The sequence below is a fragment of the Dendrobates tinctorius genome, unplaced genomic scaffold (genome assembly GCF_039654945.1).
Source record: "Dendrobates tinctorius isolate UK_male_01 unplaced genomic scaffold, ASM3965494v1 ptg000011l, whole genome shotgun sequence".
NCBI classification, from domain to species: domain Eukaryota; kingdom Metazoa; phylum Chordata; class Amphibia; order Anura; family Dendrobatidae; genus Dendrobates; species Dendrobates tinctorius.
Genome location: NW_027361679.1, coordinates 21701116 through 21719993, shown reverse-complemented (window position 1 = coordinate 21719993; position 18878 = coordinate 21701116). Strand labels below are relative to the sequence as shown.

At 39.8% G+C, this 18878-nt stretch overlaps 1 protein-coding gene across 7 annotated transcripts in view; it reads left to right on the top strand.

The window, feature by feature from the left end:
• CCSER1 (coiled-coil serine rich protein 1) overlaps nt 1-18878 on the top strand; it is a 1553450-nt gene that overhangs the window by 955414 nt on the left and 579158 nt on the right. For all 7 annotated transcript variants that reach the window (XM_073590104.1, XM_073590096.1, XM_073590085.1 and 4 more), the window contains exon 6: nt 12966-13173. In XM_073590104.1, coding sequence (XP_073446205.1) covers nt 12966-13173 — 208 coding nt within the window. The remainder of the gene's footprint in view (nt 1-12965; nt 13174-18878) is intronic.

The following is an 18878-nucleotide window of genomic DNA, read 5'->3' as shown; positions in this document are numbered from 1 at the left end:
ACCCATATAGACATCTTAGGCGGGTTGATCCTATTGACAGATTCCATTTACCTAATTTTTCTCCTGCCTTAGTCACATCACATAACATTTAGAGCAACAGTATTAAATCAAAATATAATATACCAGTAGTGATGAGTGAGTATACTCATTGCGCGGGTTTCCCAAAGCATGCTCGGGTGGTCTCCGTGTATTTTATAGTGCCAGAGATGTAGTTTTCATCGTCTCAGCTGCATGATTTGCGGCTGCTGGACAGCCTGAATACATTTGAGGAATGCCTGTTTCTTAGGGAATCCCCACATGTATTCAGCCTGTCTATCAGCCGTAAATCATGCAGCTGCAGTGATGAAAACTAAATCTCCGAGCACTGCAAAATACTCAGAGACCACCTGAGCATGCTCTGGGAAGCCCGAGTAATGAGTATACTTGCTCATCACTGTATGCTAGCTTTATGTATAATTATGGTATTTGATGTTCAATTGAGAATGACATGGGTGAAATTAGAGCCATTGCCATATAGTGCAAAAATAAGTTCACAGAGAAGTAAACAGTTAGGAAGATTTTGTGGTATGCCCAATCCAGACATCATGCTAGTTATTGAGTCCCAAATTTAACCCCTTACTGCCAGCTGACGGAATAGTAGTATTCCCGGCTTTTAGGTGGGCTCCGGCGGTACGCTCACCTCAAAGCCGTGACATGTCAGCTGTTTTAAACAGCTGACATGTGCCCGCAATAGGCGTGAGTAGAATCGCGATCCGCCCAACCTATTAACTAGTTAAATCCCTCTGTCAAACACTGACAGCGGGCATTTAACTAGAACTTCCTGCGCACGGCTGGAAATACGCGCATCGCTAACCCCATCATGTGATCGGGGGTCAGCGATGCATTGCTATAACAACCTGAGGTCTCCTCGACACCTCTATAGTTGTTGATGGCAGATTGCTATAAACGTCACCCTTTTGTCATCGTTCATAGCAATGCTGTAATTCAACTACATAGAGGTGATCTATGCATCACCTCTATGTAGCAGAGGCAATCACACTATGGCAGCTTCTAGCCTCCTATGGAGGCTATTTAAGCATGCCAAAAGTAAAAAAAAGTGTTTAAAAATTGAAAAAAAAATAAAAATAAAAAACAAAAGGTTAAATGACCCCCTTTCGCCCCAATCAAAATAAAACTGTAAAAAAAATCAAACCTACACATATTTGGTATTGCCACAATCAGAATCACGCAATCTATCAACGAAAAAAGGAATTAACCTGATCGCTAAAAGACATAGCAAGAAAAAAAATGAAAACGCCAGAATTAAGTTTTTTTGGTCAACGCGACATTGCATTAAAATGCAATAATGGGCGATCAAAAGAACATATCTGCACAAAAGTAATATCACTAAAAACTTCAGCTCGGCACACAAAAAATAAGCCCTCACCCGATCCGAGATCACAAAAAATGGAGACACTATGGGTCTCGGAAAATGGCGCAATTTTTTTTTAGCAAACTTTGGAATTTTTTTCACCACTTAAATAAAAGAGAACCTAGACATGTTTGATGTCTATGAACTCTTAATGACCTGGAGAATCATAATGGCAAGTCAGTTTTAGCATTTAGAGAACCTAGCAAAAAAGCCAAACAAAAAACAAGTGTGGGATTGCCCTTTTTTGGCAATTTCATTGCACTTGGAATTTTTTTCCTGTTTTTGAGTATGTTACATGGTAAAACCAAAGGTGTCTTTCAAAAGTACAACTTGTCCCACAAAAAATAAGCCTTCACATGGCCATATTGATGGAAAAATAAAAAAGCTATGGCTCTGGGAAGCGAAAAATGAAAATGAAAAGATGATAAAAGCTCAGGTCATGAAGGGGTTAAGGGTGAAGTACAGATGAGTCCTTGCTTATCTTACCTCATCGCTCTAATCTCCAAGAAGAGTAGCAAAAAATGACCAACACTGAAAGTAACATTTGCATTACAACCCCCTAAAATAACCATAAGTTATTTTTTTAACTTTTTTATTTTTAAATCTGGAGATCACACAACATCAGGATATGTTAAGACAAAAGGAAAAATAAGATAAAATTACTTCCTCACAAATGTGTGAAAAAGGACCTCAGAATTAATGGGATTCCCATTGTTGGGCGCAGTATCCTCTGGATAAGTGATAATTTGGTAAACTGGGAATAATACTTTATATTTCTAGTGCCCAGTGCTCTATAGGGAAAAGGTTGTGAAGTTACCTTTCAATACCAGTAATTTCATATCCCTGGTGTTGTGGTCCATCATACAAAAATGTTTTGCCACAGGTAGATCCATTCTTTTTTCTCTTATTGTGTGACGATGAGCACGTGGTAAAACATTTTTGTATGATGGACCACAACACCAGGGATATGAAATTACTGGTATTGAAAGGTAGCCACATCTCAGAGAGAGAGAAGAGTCTGTGAGTATAAATTTATGACAACCTTTGACACTCTCAATGCTGGAATGAATGTGTCGCATGGATTTATGTCTTTTTACATCAATTAATGAATTTGCTCCTAAGACCTTGTGGGGGCATCACAACACATTAGGAGACCCCAATCAGAGGACAATAAAACATCCGGACTCCTTATCTATGAACTGGTCCAATATTTATGTTTCTCCCTCTCCCATAATCATAATTCTGCTTCACGCCACTTGTCTCATCTATTGCATTTTTTCTGTGCTGTATTGGACATAAATATGTGGCTCTTCAGATTTTGTATTAGTCTACGCCTGATGAAGAGACCTGAGTAGTCTTGAAAGCTTGCAATGTGTTACCATCTTTTCAGTTAGCCATTAAAAGGTATCAACCACTGAGGACTCTCAGTTCTGAATATTTTTCTATCTACTGGCTAACACGGTACAAGGATATATATCTTTCCTGTAGAAAAAAACAGGGCATGCTTCACCAAAATGGTTCTGACTTTTAGTGTATATTAGAGAAGAGGAGATCAGGCAAATTCTAGGTGGGGAGTTAAAAGGAGACAGCAGTAGTGCAGTGTCCATACCTTGAGGAAGGGGGACGGTTCCCCCGAAATGCGTCGGGATTGGCCCCTGCACATGTCCGTCATTTGTTGACCGGTGGCGTCACCACTTCACTACACGCCCCCCGCTCGCCATGCTACTGCACGGCGGTGTTATCGGCCGAGGCTGTCTGCCGTTCACTGTGGTGCGCTTTTCAGGGGGCCTTTTTCTATGCAAACGGGAGGACACTCCCTGCATATTAACCAGCCTTTTTATTCACTGACCTCTATGGAGGAACAGACCATCATCAGCATAGAGCACTAATACCAGTGAGTACCTCCATTTGTCATTTTTTGGCTGATTGTGGATCTATTATTAACCATTTCAGGTCACACAGTGTTGTCAGTGTGGAAACTTTCCTTTCATCTCAAATTTTAGATTTGCCTGATTGTGTGGATTTTACTTGGAAATTCAGTTCAATTCACAGAGAATTTACTTTCTGTGAATTTAATGTTCCTTATTATTCTCTGGGGTCTGTATAGACCCCATAGCATAATAAACTTAAGATGGAGAAAGTTTTAAAAAAAATCCTTTTACTCATTTCACCTATCTGGTCATTCTCCTCACTAGCACATCCATTCCTTGCTGCATCTTCAAATCACCAACACTTGCACTGAAATCCCTGGGCCTCTTAAGGCCCCGTCACACTAAACGACTTACCAGCGATCCCGACACCGATATCAAGGTGTCAGGATCGCTAGTAAGTCGCTATGTTATCGCTGGTGAGCTGTCACACAGACAGCTTCACCAGCGATCAGCACAGCGATGCCGAGCGTCCGGCATCGCTGGCCATCCCTAAAAAATAGAATCAAAATAAAAAATATAGTTATTCTCACCAGCAGGGGGACCACTCGCTGATCGCTGTCACACACAGCGATCTCGCTAGTGAGATCGCTGTTACGTCACAAAAGTTTTGACTCAGCAGCGATCTCGCTACCGAGATCGCTTAGTGAGACAGGGCCTTTACACAGGGCAGGGACTTTTCTACTTTGATCAAGCCCAAGGGAGTTCTATGCATGCACACACAAGTTCACAACACACACTGTGATGTCATGATGCCATGACATTTTATGCACTTGTGCAGAATCCTCCCTTTCAGCGCAAGTGATGGTGATATGAAGATACGGTGAGAACTAGACGGGCAATGTGTAGGGGACAGAGAGGTGAGTGGTAAGATGATTACAAGTTTTTTTTTATTTTTTAACCTTTTGATGTCGCTTTATGGTTGTGAAAAATGGCGGTCAGTGGAGGCTAATTTTGCTGAATTAGCTTGGAGTCAAATGCAGATTTTTTTGCAAATTTCGAGTAGATTATAATTCCACTCAAATTTATGTGTTCATCTCTAGCGTCTATGAATTTAAACAACAATGTATCGTGTATTGGTATTTTCAGACTTTTCACTATAGCCATTTTTCTTTACAGCTCAATATTTTATATGCAGAAACGTAATGGCTGCTGTCTTCCTAATACCAGGTTATTATTGTTGGCATCTGTTATTTCCTCGTGTGTAAACATTTGATGCAGTAAATTCATTCTTTGTCTATCCTTAGCTGTCATGTATATGCTTATACATCGTAATCATGTGGGTACGTACACCACTGGATCTACTTCTGTCATAACAGGATTAGTCTCATAACATGTCATATTGAAACTGACAGCGTAAAGAAAATGTGAAAAATGATTGAAAACAAACTGCAAGCAGCACTTTAAAAAACAGAATTTTATGTTTTTTGGTAGCTCATTCTGATGGATCATGATATATCATACATACTATGAATAAATTATGTAAATAGCAACTCACTATTATTAATATATATTTTTAATTTCTTCAGTTTACATCAAGAATATTCATAAAACAGGACACCTATGGCAACATGACAATGGCTGCCAGTTTTTAAATTGTTAGTAATCCATTAAATTACAAGAGTGTAATAACTAGTGTAATAACTAGCTGATGCAGATATCAATGTTTAAGAATCTCCCAGTTGACCTGTTTTTTGTGGATTAATGTTGTCAAAACTCATTGATTGGATCAGTTGACAATCTAATATGCTGGAGAGAGAAGATGGCAAGGTCGGGAAGGAGCAGGAATATTACATTACAGCACTGGATCTTTTTATTCCCAAGGGAGATAAACATTGGCCAGAGGTGTCCTAATTTATGTCTGAAATGTGTCTTCTTTTCTAGTGGTGTTGGAGTGATTTTTTTTTGGCTTTGGTATATTCAATAAATGTTTTTAAAGGTGTTTTCCCATGAACAAAAGCCCATTTTAATTCATAGATCTATGAATAATAATAACTTCCACAATTGGATGGGTATCAATAAAATGTTCCTGTGCTGAGATAATCTTATAGATGTGCCCCTGCTGTGTACTGTGTAATGGTCGTGTCTGACCATGCAGGGAAATGGTCTGATCATACCACATCTCCAGGCCAAGGGGGGTCACAAAAGAGAGTACACAGAAAGGACAGCAGGGGATCACAGCTGATTCGTTTTGTGAGGTAGAATATTTCCCAGACAGTTTTTAAACTATGTTTTACCTCAAAAAATCATTTGCGATCCCCTGCTGCAATGTCTGTATAGTTTTTTTCTACCCCCCTGCCCAAGAGATGTGGTATGATCAGACCATGCTCCTGTACAGTCAGACACAGCCATTACACAGTACACAGCAGGGGCACATTTATAAGATTATCTCAGCACAGGAACATTCAAATTAAACACATCCAATTGTGGAACTTATTATTGCGTTGATGTCTATTTATTAAAATGACTTTTTTTCATGAGAAATCCCCTTTAAGGATCCATCTTGCTGGATCTTTTCTACCTTTACAGTACAATTGTGTCTCTTTAATTGCATGGCTTATAATTATTGGTGGATTGGTAATTAGCTCAGTGCTTTACATGCAGTAGGAAAATGCTTTTCAGATGACATTGGGCTGTTAGCTTATTGAGTACCTTGGACAACTGCATTGCTTCTTAGGAGCATATCATTATTTTCCTGCTTAAATATCTGTGCTTCAAGCCCATTGTTTTAAATGGAAAAGAAGATAGGAGACATTGTATTTTTAAAGCAGGTGTCATAAGCTTGTGTTAAATCATTATGTGAACTCTTCTTGCCCACTGTACAAATGTGAACTGAACAGACCTAAAATCTATGAAAGTTTTGAAATTGTTAAATTGTTGGGCAGAGCTACTCTACAAACCATCCCTTGTATTTCCCTTCACCTAAGGGTACCGTTACACCTAGCGATGCACCAGCGATCCCGACCAGCGATATGACGCGGTCAGGATCGCTGGTGCATCGCTAAGTGGTCGCTAGTGAGCTGCCACACAGGCAGATCTCACCAGCGACATTGCTGGGGACAGGGATCGCTACTTACCTGTCAGACGAGGCGATCCTGCATCCTCCCGCCCGGCTCCACGCGTCGTTCGTCGGCGCCACAGGAAGCGCCGCAGGAAGTGACCGATGAGGAATGGTCCAGGAGCTTCTCGCGCGATCAGCGATAACCAGTGGGTGGAGCCGGTCGGAGGTAAGAATCACATGCAGCGATATCGCTAGCAATATCGCTGCAATGTCACAAAATCGGTGACTTTACAGCGATATTGCTAGCGATATCGCAGTGTGTAATGGGGGCTTTACTGCAATTTAGTCTCTGATTGATATGGGTAGGAATAAAAAAGGGGAATATAGTCTCAAATCCTAAACATTAGATGTTATCTTCCTTAATGAGGTTGTGTTAAAGTATGGAAATTAGCTGATTAGTATTCATTGCTCTCTAACTCTACTGTAATTAACATTTTCCATAGCAGAAGATATACTAAGAGTGTTATTACCATCTACTTTAATAATAAACGAGAAGACAACCTATTTTACCCGATGGGGGTTAATAAAGCTTAGTAATTTTACATTTGTGATTTCAGTCACATTTGTAATTAGAGTAATGACCTATTCTGGATTAAGCACTGAAAATGCAATCTTAAACTTAACCGGTTCTTAACTGGGCTATTTTACCATATTTGTGATCACTAACTTTTTTATATGTTGTTTATTTGTTTGCTTATTTTACCATACAAAAAGCCACACAAATACATTTTAATGTGTGTTCACTTTTCAAGCTATATATTTATTTGATCATTTTTGTCATGTACTTACCATACTTTGCCCCTATAATGTCATTAAAGGGCTTTTTTGAGGTCCGTGAGGGTATCTATCAGCAGGTTTCCTCTATTTAATCTGAGAGCAATAGAATCAATGGGGAATGATCCAAATCAAATCATGCTATCAATACATGTATATTCATCCAAGACACCTAGTCACTCCACATGGGGAGGGATATAAGATGACCAGAAAAAGCACAAAAATACAAAAAATGTAGAAAATAAATTAACAATCTTTATTCTAACAATAGTGACATGCAAGGAATTTTAATTAAAAACATGCTTCAAATGCGAGGGACGCTTATGGCTTGGGACTCTATTAAGCATGCTATAGTTAGGGCAATGATGATGTATTGAAAAATTTCTACACTTCATAAACAGACTAATTCATCAGTTATAAAGTGCAAGTGCAAAAAGAGGGCATGATAAATGAATGTAGGAAAACATAATGATGCTTGAAAATAAGGGGCTTAGTACACAATCTCGAAAGAAGTCCCCTGAAGAAGTGTGGATGAAACGCGCGTTCGAGGTTGAGGGACGTGGCACGGGCCCTACATCTCACGTATTAAGTCATCTTCTTAGGGCTTTCTGCCCATGCTTATTTTTCTCCCACATCCAATGTTGATGTTAATTGTTTTACTCTTACTATTTAGTTCATCTGATGCTATATTTAGCATGAGGTTTGACTTCTGTACCTCCTACATGTTAATTTGAGCATTGTATTTTATAAGGGAGATTGTGTACTAAGCCACTTATTTTCAAGCATCATTATGTTTGCCTACACTCATTTAACATACCCTATTTTTGCACATGCACTTTATAACTGATGAATTAGTCTGTTTATGAATGAGGGCATTCTATAAACCTTATGATGAACTGTAGCAATTTTCAATGCATGATCATTGCACTAGCTATAGATGTTTAACAGGGTCTCAAACCGTAAGCATCTCTCGCATTTGAGGCATCTTTATAAAATCTTTTTTTTAATTCCTTGTATGTCTCTATTGTTATAATATTTTAATTTATTTTCTACATTTTGGTATTTTTGTGCTTTTTCTTGTTACCTTATATCACTCCCCACGGGGAGTGACTCGCTATTTCGGACCGGTATACACTTAATCTGAGAGAAACCGGTTGCAGGGGCAGATACATTAATCCAGCGGTGTGTCACTTTCTGGGCTCTGTGCATTACTCTTTCAATTAAATCAGTGTTTCATCAACATTACACAGAGCTCAGCGTTCAGTGAAATTCTAGGTCTGCAGCAGAGAAAACTGTAATTGTATCAAAATGACAGTATTCAGACCAGCAAATGACACATCACTGGAATTTGAGTCTCAGCACTACAAACTACATACTGTAGGTAGTTTCATGTGAATTAGGGCTCATTTCGAGCCATAAATGCATAATAAAACTATTTTAATTTATCTGGAGGGTGAACCTTCATCTGTTACAGCAGAGCGGTCACCTTTAAATGCCTACCCTCTAATCTAAATGTACAGATTCAGTACTTGGCATGGCCAATATCAAAAATCATAGTGATGGAGACAAAACACATGTTAGAATTCCATGGTTCCTTCAATCTACTGTGATTGTGCTGGTTGTAGGATTCTGGCCAAAGAACGGGTCATAAACTTTGAAGTCCTGAAAAGCATCTTTAATTTTCTTTTAATATTATTGCAATTGTTCTGTGTTATATAGTCGAGGAAGGCTAAGGTGGTTATGACAGTAGCGTTCTTCAATAAAGGTACTGTCACACTTAGCGATGCACCAGCGATCCCGACCAGCGATATTACGCGGTCAGGATCACTGGTGCATCGCTAAGTGGTCGCTAGTGAGCTGCCACACAGGCAGATCTCACCAGCGACATCGCAGGGGTCGGGGGTCGCTACTTACCTGTCAGACGAGGCGATGAAGACGTCCTCCCGCCCGCGTCCACGCGTCGCTCGTCGTCACAGCAGGAAGCCCAGCAGGAAGCTGACGACGAGAAACAGTCCAGGACGTTCTTGCGCGATCAGCGATAACCAGCGGGGGAGCGGTCGGAGGTAAGTATCAGACATAGCAATATCGCTAGCGATATTGCTTAGTGTGACAGGCCCTTTAGATGTCTATTTTATCTTATAGCCTTAAACACAGATGTAGCCAAGATTAACGCACCTGGTAACAGAGCACAGTGCTATCAGTCTAATTTGACAGCTAACCGGACATCAATCAATAACCTGTGCAATGTTAGCTTAATCCTCTTAAGGGAGATCATCTTTGAGAAGATAAGAGGGTCCATTATCAAGTTAAGCGTGACTACATCCACATGCCCCTATCATATTGGCAGCTCTTCACACTTAGCAGCTGACGGCTTTAGGTCTGAAGTATAAACCACATCAGTTATAGGAGTAATACTTAGTCATTAAGACAATTTCAGACAAAATGTGATTTGAAATAATGAATACATTGAGCTCTAAAGTGATTTGACTGGCATATTATTTAGATATAATGAAGTAATCAAGCTATGATTTAGCCCTGAATGTCTTTAGCAGTTTATATGCCTAATCTGTGGATTTCTAGCTATTCCCAGTATTGTGAAATTGTTTATAGATGTGAATATTGTCATAAGCAATAGAAATACATCAAAATGACAACAAAGGCTGCATCTGTTGTTCATTGTCAGTCATTGCCGTGTCCTCTGTAATCAGAGTTATGTCGGGGCTTTTGTTAAATAACACTAGCGCCATGCAAATATGTACTTCAGTAACAGCAGGCAGCTCATTGTCTTCTTCTTTGGGTCCTTTGTAGTATTAACAAATGTTGCCTTTTCCATATGCATTAGTTGCTTTTCATATTGGATCGCTGCCTAATATGGCTTCTTCATGGTAGCACTTAAACCCACTTGTGTTGCATTTATGTCCAGATCACACATTTTCTATTGCCTTTTTATGTTGTAAAATATCTTTCTAGCTCATCCTTTCCAATATGACAGACTGTCTCACCATAGTCGCAATTATGTAAACTACCATACACAGGGTGTGCAACAGAAATTACCAAGAAAACTGGCATACTTCTAGTATAAGAAAATAACTATATTTTGTAATAGAAAGATAAAAAATACTGAATATTTAAATTAATATTGTTAAAATATATCAACAGCATAAGCTAACAAGTGCTGAGAAGCCACAATATCAGGGTCACTGATTTATGATGGTAATAATAATGACTACAGACGTGGTCAAAATTGGTGATACCTCTCGTTTAAAGCGAACCTGTCAGCTGTTTTGGCCAATATAAGATATGGCCACTGCTTTTCAGGGCTTATCTACAGCATTGTATAATGTTGTATATAAGGCCCCATTCAAACTGCAAGAGAAGAAAAATAACTTTCCGGTCCAGTCCGATTGGTGTCACAGGTCCGGGTCTGGCCCCTCATCTTCTTGTGATGCCGCCCTCCTGCTTGCTTCACAGGCTCCCCTGCATTGCACTCCTGCACAGGCGTACTTATCTGCCCTGTTGAGAGCAGAGCAAAGTACTGCAGTGCGCAGGCACTGAGAAAGGTCAGAGAGGCCCAGCGCCTGCGCACTGCAGTACCTTCCTCTGCCCTCAACAGGGCAAATAAGCACGCCTGCACAAGAGCATCATGCTGGGCAGCCATGAGGCAAGCAGGGGGGCGGCAATCATAAGAAGATGGGAGATGCCAGACCTGGACCTGCGACACCCATTGGACTCTACCGCCCCCATCTATTATGTTTAGAATTGTAGATCAGTTTAATTTGAATTTTGTGATGACATGTCTATAGTTAATAATATTGTAGCCAGATTTTAGTATGGAATCCCCACCTCACACTTTCCAGTTTTTTTTTCATTATAGTGAAATTCTTTTGGGCCTCCTTCACGTTTCCGGTAGATGTGGCATCCATTTTTTTATGGATACTACACATGCCCATTTTAACTTATGGTACTGTGCACATGTCCATGTTTTTACATGCAAACTACATGAAGACATCCATTTTTTCTGACAGCGCAGATGAGAAGGGTCAATACACATGGATAGTATCCGTTTGCTGTCCATGTGCTGTTTGTGTTCTATATGTGGATAACATTGCAAAGTATAGGGAAAACTTTAGCATTTCTTTATTTATTGATTTGTCTGTGAAAACTCTGATGGTAAAAGCAGACACACTGATAAAAACATTGATGACACACTGATGGTAAAAGAGACACACTGATGACACAATGATGGAAGACACTAAGGGTAAAAACAAACACACTGATGACACACTGATGGAAACACTGATGACACACTGATGGTAAAAACAGACACTGATGACACTCTGATGGAAAACCCTGATGGTAAAAACAGACATACTGATGGAAAACACTCATGACACATTGATGGCAAAAACAGAAACACTGATGATACACTGATGGTAAAAACAGACATTGAAGGTAAAAACTGGTGGTAAAAACAGACCCACTGATGGAAAACACTGATGGTAAAAACAGACATACTGACACACTGATGGAAAACAATAATGACACACTGATGAAAAACACAGATGGCACCAGATCCATTTTTTCACTTAAGTGTTTAAACATGGATGTGTGAAGGAGGCTTTATATTGGGATATATACACATTAGATTCATGATACAAAAGTAAATTAACTGCAAGTAACGAGTGCCATTACTTGATTACTTTCATTTTAACTTAGCAATGATTTAGAGAAGGGATTGTATAAATGATCATCCTTGCCTTCATTTGTTTCCTTTCCTCTCATACATTTTATATTTTATTGCTTACACTAATGTCAATTGTTGTGCCGCAATTGGGTTCAAATAATTCTACAGCCAATTGTTACTCTGCATCATACTGCTGCCCTGTTATGGCTAGGATGAGTCATAACAATATGTAAATATTTAAATATTTTGGAGATAAGCAAATCTGCTGCAATCTGAATCTTGCAGATCGCTAAAATTTGGAAAATTTAATTTGCATTGAAGTTTTTTTAATGCAAACTTAATATTCCTTATCATGCTCTTGGCTCTCTCGGAACCCCAGAGCATAATAATGGCATTCTCTATTTATTTATTTCTAAATACAATATTCACCTTGTCTCTCACCTCTCCCACTGCCACTGCTAGCCGTATGGTCCTCCGAGTGCTCTGGCCTCTACTTTCCTAAGTCATCCAGTTCATGCATCTTCCTTCATTTACTTTGTTTGACGCAGGGACTTCAGGTATTAAATAGGCCTTAGAAACCGCAAAGTCATGTGTGACAGCACAACATGTGCTATGATGTACGTGGTCTAGTTGAGGCCAGAAGTCCTAGCGTCCAGTGAAAAATGCTTGGAAGGATGAAAGGCACTGCAGAATGGTGGAAAAAAGAGGCAGGACCAAGCAGAGTTTCAGATGTTGATAGTGGTGGAACAGGTGAGTCATGAGGTTAATATTTTTAACCCTTTCCTGCTCCACTAAAAGTTTTTGTAACATTCAAGGAAAATTCAAGTCTTCGTTTAATAAAGTTGCTTATCTCTAAAAGATATACAACACTGACATATGCGCTATTTATGTGTCATAACCAATCTGACATGTCTAGTCAAATTTATCATACAAAATGCAGTTTGAATGTACATAAGATTAATTTCCATCATTTTCGCCAGCTGTTAAATGCATGCCTTTTATGACAGAATTGAAAAATCTATTTTCAGTATGTTTTTGATTATATTTCTTATTGCCAGGTATTTAAGTTTGGATGGTATTTATAACAAATTCTCCACTTATTTTCAGAAATCTCTTTCTACATTTGCCAAAAGACAGTGATCCAGATGATACTAAGTGCCCTCGTGTTTGCCAAGTGCCCAGCAGCCCATCTGTGGAATGGCCCTTTACACAGGAAGATTGTACCGGCTTGGAATCATTGCCATTTAGATTGATGATGCAAGACTGTACATCTGTAAAGACATTACTGCTCAAAATGAAGAGGCTCCTGCAAGAGGTAATGACTTCATTATCTATGAGATTCATAACTCTCAGTGTCAGTGGGTTGGTTTATGGAATTATAGGAAAAAAATGGAAAAGTAGTGAAGAGGACGAAAATTTAATATCCTGTCTGTGATGTGGGGAATTTAATATAACTGCGAAGAATAAACATGGTGCATTGCTGAAGCAGACACGCAGGCCAGAAATATCTGAGTAAGACTTCTCAAAACTTTCTTTCAGCAAGAGAAACTTTTCAGATGGTTGATATAAATATAAGTATTGCATAAAGCCATATGTTCTATGAGCATTACTGTCAAAAATGTGCATTACTAATTCATCAGTCTTCCTATCTTCCTGAGAAATAAGAGGATATGTCATGGCAGCGGATTTGTAAAGCATTATTGCTAGGATAGAAAAAGAATTAAAAAAAATAGAGGAAATGAGACAATAAAAGTTTTTGTCTTCACAGTGAGAGAGAAGGAAATAAACATAAACATGATCGTGTCATAGTTACTTTGCAATTTGAGAGGCAACATCCAGGATGCATTAAGTTTTGGAAGTTGAAATATAGTTTCAGTTAATTTAAATAACTAATTTTTGTACTGTGAAGCTGATGGGGCTCGTGATTAATTTGGACAAATCACAGGAAGCAATTTGTGGCTTTTAGTTGTCACTTTTTGAAAGCCATAATGCGCTACATCAGGTAATGCAATTATAACTTTAGAGTTCTTACTAGACATTATCTTTGCTAAGTATTGCAGTCCATCACTCACGTTATTACCAAGGAGTTTATTAATGTGTTTTCCCTGTTGGAGCAGCACAAACTTCTTCACTACATACTTCAAAGATTACACAAAGCATTTATAGCTAACACCTTTGTTTGTAACAGGGCTAACTAAGGACAACTGATTCCATTGTTACCCTACAATGACTGCCTTTATGCATTACGTAGATGGTCATTGTCATATGGACAAACTTTGCATAAGTCAATAGTACAAGCAAATATATAATAAACTTTGCACTATATCATTTCATAGAAATCTGCTGTTTATTTCCACTTAAAAGCATTGATTCTCACTTCCCATACCTTCCAAGTTCATCATTAAATCTGAAAGAGAACTAAAATCCATCTCCGCTAACACAATACGGATTGTCAGTTCACTGAAGTATCAGATTACAGCTGTATATTTTAGTTTACAGAAATGAAATACTGGTGAGGAAGGAGTAAATTAACAAGCAGGGTGAAAGAGAGAGGGGCAGACAAACACAGACCAGTGATGCAGCTTGCTAGTAAGTGTTTATCTATCCCAGTGCTGCTTTCAAAGCTATACCATTCATCACAGCTGTAAGTTATGTTGATAACATGGAAAGAGGGAATATTGGAGAATAATGCAGGCGACAATTTATTTAATTTTCTGACGTAGTGTTATTTCTCATGCACACACAAATGACAGCTTTTTCTGAACAGTCACTTGAAATTACATTCACAGCTCAGAAATCTTATTGTAAAGTGTTATGCATGTATAAAAATACAAAATAAGGCATTTTTTTAAATAAAGGGTTGTTGTACTTTTTAGAGTCTTTGACATGGAATGTATGTGAGGATATGTAGGAAAATACATCACTGCAGGCAGTCATTTCTTCATAGCATCAATATAGTAATAACTAGTGGGTGTTTGTAAAATAGGAACAATATGGATTTTTAAGATAATTTTGAGGTGCAGGTGACATGAGTATGTGAGTGATTGGATGAAGGGAATGAAGGAGTATATAACCCCAAGACAAAAGGCATACTGCCTGGGGGTTAGTAGAGGTCGGAAAGACAAAGTTCAGTTTTGGAAAAATTTAGTTTCAGAAAAAGGGAGGATAAGAAGTTAACCCCTTCCTGACCTTTGACGCCACATAGACGTCATGAAAAGTCATGCCAATACCATCCATGACGCCTATGTGACGTCATGAATTGATTGCTCCCCAGCGGGTCAGGTGACCGGGGTCACTGAAAGGTCACCCGACCCGCACACAGAGGACACTTCATAGTTAACCCCAGAGGGTGTGGCTTAGCCCCCACGTGCCTACGATCGCTCTGATTGGCTGTTAAAAGTGAAACAGCCAATCAGAGCGATTTGTAATATTTAGGCAATGAAATTTGGTGAAATATTGCAATCCAGCCATGGCCGATGCTGCAATAGCATCTGCCATGGCTGAAGACCGAGACCCGAGACCGAGACCCGACCCCCCCACACCGACTGGCGGGGGCGATCGGCCCCTGCCATGGATGGACGGTGGCTATCTGCCGCCGCTGTTAACATCAGCTCCCCCACCTTCCCTCCGCTCCCCTCACCTTCTGATCCCCCCTCACCCTCCGGTACTTATAAAGTCCCTGTGGCTGTCCCAGTGTCCCACCATCCCGGATCATGGACGCTGCCATCTGTGAAAATGGCCTACGCATGCGCAGTGTGCCTGCTCGAATCTGCCTGCTCGAATCTCTCACAGTGATCAAAATAAAAAAGTATACACCCCCTTTATCACCCCCATAGGCAGGCACAAATAATAAAATAAAAAAATATATTTTTATTTTTCCATTAGGGTTAGAAGTAGGGTTAAGGTTGGAATTAGGGTTAGGGATGGAGTTAGGATTAGGGTTAGAGATAGGGTTAGGGTAAGAAATAGGGTTAGGGTTGGAATTAGGGTTAGGGTTAGAAATAGGGTTATGGTTGGAATTAAGGTTAGGGTTGGAATTAGTGTTAAGGTTAGAATTAGGGTTAGGGTTGGAATTAGGGTTAGGGTTAGAATTAGGGTTAAGATTGGGGTTACGGGTGGGTTGGGGTTGGGATTAGGGTTAGGCTTGTGGTTAGGGTTAGAGTTGGGATTAGGGTTAGGGGTGTGTTGGGGTTAGGGTTATGATTAGGGTTGGGATTAGGGTTAGGTGTTTGCTGGGGTTAGAGTTGGAGTTAGAATTGAGGGGTTTCCACTGTTTAGGCACATCACGGGGTCTCCAAACGTAACATAGCGCCACCATTTATTCCAGCCAATTTTGCGTTCAAAAGGTCAAACAGTGCTCCCTCCATTCTGAGCCCCGACGTATGCCCAACAGTGGTTTACCCCCACATATGGGGTAAACTGCACAAAAACTTTGGGGGTCTAATTTCTCCTGTTACCCTTGGGGAAATAATAAATTGGGGGCTAAAAAATATTCTTGTGGAAAAACAATGATTTTTTATTTTCATGGCTCTGCATTATAAACTTCTGTGAAGCACTTGGGGGTTCAAAGTACTCACCACACATCTAGATAAGTTCCTTGGGTGGTCTAGTTTCTAAAATGGGGTCACTTGTGGGGGGATTTCTACTGTTTAGGCACATCAGAGGCTCTGCAAACGTAACATGACGCCCACAGACCATTCCATCAAGTCGGGATTTCAAAACGTCACTACTTCCCTTCCGAGCCCCGATGTGTGCCCAAGCAGTGGTCCCCCCATATATGGGATACCAGCATACTCAGGACAAATGGGACAACAACTTTTGGGGTCAAATTTATCCTGTTATCCTTGGGGAAAATAAAAAAATTGGGGGCTAAAAATCATTTTTTGAGGAAAAAAATTATTTTTATTTTCACGGCTCTGCGTTATAAACTTCTGTGAAGCACTTGGGGGTTCAAATTGCTCACCACACATCTAGATATGTTCCTTTGGGGATCTAGTTTCCAAAATGGGGTCACTTGTCGGGAATTTCTACTGTTTAGGCACATCAGGGACTTTGCAAACGTACATGACGCCCGCAGACCATTCCATCAAAGTCGACAATTCAAAACGTCACTACTTCCCTTCCGAGCCCCGACATGGGTCCAATTTCTCCTTTCACCCTTGTGAAAATAAAAAATTGCGGGCTAAAAAAGTCATTTTTTGAGGAAAAATAAATTATTTTTATTTTCACGGCTCTGTGTTATGCACTTCTGTGAAGCACCAGGGGGTTCAAAGTGCTCACTATACATCTAGATAAGTTCGTTAGGGGGTCTAGCTTCTAAAATGGGATAATTTGTGGGGGAACTCCAAACTTTACGCACACAGGGGCTCTCCAAACACGACATGGTGTCCGCTAATGATTGGAGCTAATTTTCCATTCAAAAAGTCAAATGGCGGTCCTTCACTTCTGAGCCTTGCCGTGTGCCCAAACAGTGGTTCCCCTCACATATGAGGTACCAGCGCACTCAGGACAACAACTTTAGGGGTCCAATTTATCCTGTTACCCTAGGGAAAATAAAAAACAGCTGGCTAAAAAAAAATGATTTTTTTATTTTCATGGCTCTGCGTTTATAAACTTCTGTGAAGCACTTGTTGGTTCAAAGTGCTCAACACCCATCTAGATAAGCTCCTTGGGGGTCTACTTTCCAAAATGGGGTCACTTGTAGGGGTTTTCTACTGTTTAGGCGTATCAGGGGCTCTGCAAACGCACCATGATGCCCGCAGAACATTCCAAAAAGTCTGCACTCCAAAATGGCGCTCCTTCCCTTCTGAGCTCTCCCATGCACCCAAACAGTGGTTCCCCCCACATATGGGGTATAGGTGTACTCAGGACAAATTGTACAACAACTTTTGTGGTTCAATTTCTCTTGTTAGCCTTGTGAAAATAAAAAATAGCAGGCTAAAACATCATTTTTGAGGAAAAAAAAATATTTTTTATTTTCACTGCTCTGCTTTATAAACTTCTGTGAAGCACTTAGGGGTTCAAAGTGCTCACCACACATCTAGATAAGTTCCTTGGGGGTCTAATTTCCAAAAAGGGGTCACTTGTGGGGGAGCTCCAATGTTTAGGGACACAAGGGCTCTCCAAACGCGACATGGTGTCCGCTAATGATCGGAGCTAATTTTCCATTCAAAAAGTCAAATGGTGCTCCTTCCCTTCTGGGCCCTGCCATGCGCCCGAACAGTGGTTTATGACCACATATGAGGTATCGGTGTGCTCAGAAGAAATTGTTCAACAAATTTTAGGATCCATTTTATCCTGTTGCCCATATTAAAATGAAAAAACTGAGGCTAAAAGAAAAATTTTGTGAAAAAAAGTCCTTTTTATTACGGATCAATTTGTGAAGCACCTGGGGGTTCAAAGTGCTCACTATGCATCTAGATAAGTTCCTTAGAGGGTCTAGTTTCCAAAATGGGGTCACTTGTGGGGGAGCTCCAATGTTTAGGCACACAGGGACTCTCCAAACTCGACATGGAAACCTCTAAATATTCCAGCATATTTTCCATTCAAAAAGTCAAATGGTGCTCCTTCCCTTCTGATCTCTGCCGTGCGCCCAAACAGTGGTTTGACCACATATGAGGTATCAGTGTACTCAAAAGAAATCGCTTAACAAATTTTAGGGTCAATTTTATCCTGTTACCCATGTGAAAATGAAAAAAATGATGCTAAACGAAAATTTTTGTTGGAAAAATTAAAATGTCCATTTTTTCCTTCCACTTGCTTTAGTTCCTGTGAAGCACCTGAAGGGTTAATAAACTTCTTGAATGTGGTTTTGAGTAGCTTGAGTGGTGCAGTTTTTAGAATGGTGTCAATTGTGGATACTTACTGCTATATAGACCCCTCAAAGTGACTTCAAATGTGAGATGGTCCCTAAACAAAAGGTTTTGTTGTAAAAATGAGAAATCGATGGTCAACTTTTAACCCTTATAACTTCCTAACAAAAAAAATTTGCTTCCAAAATTGTGCTGATGTAAAGTATAC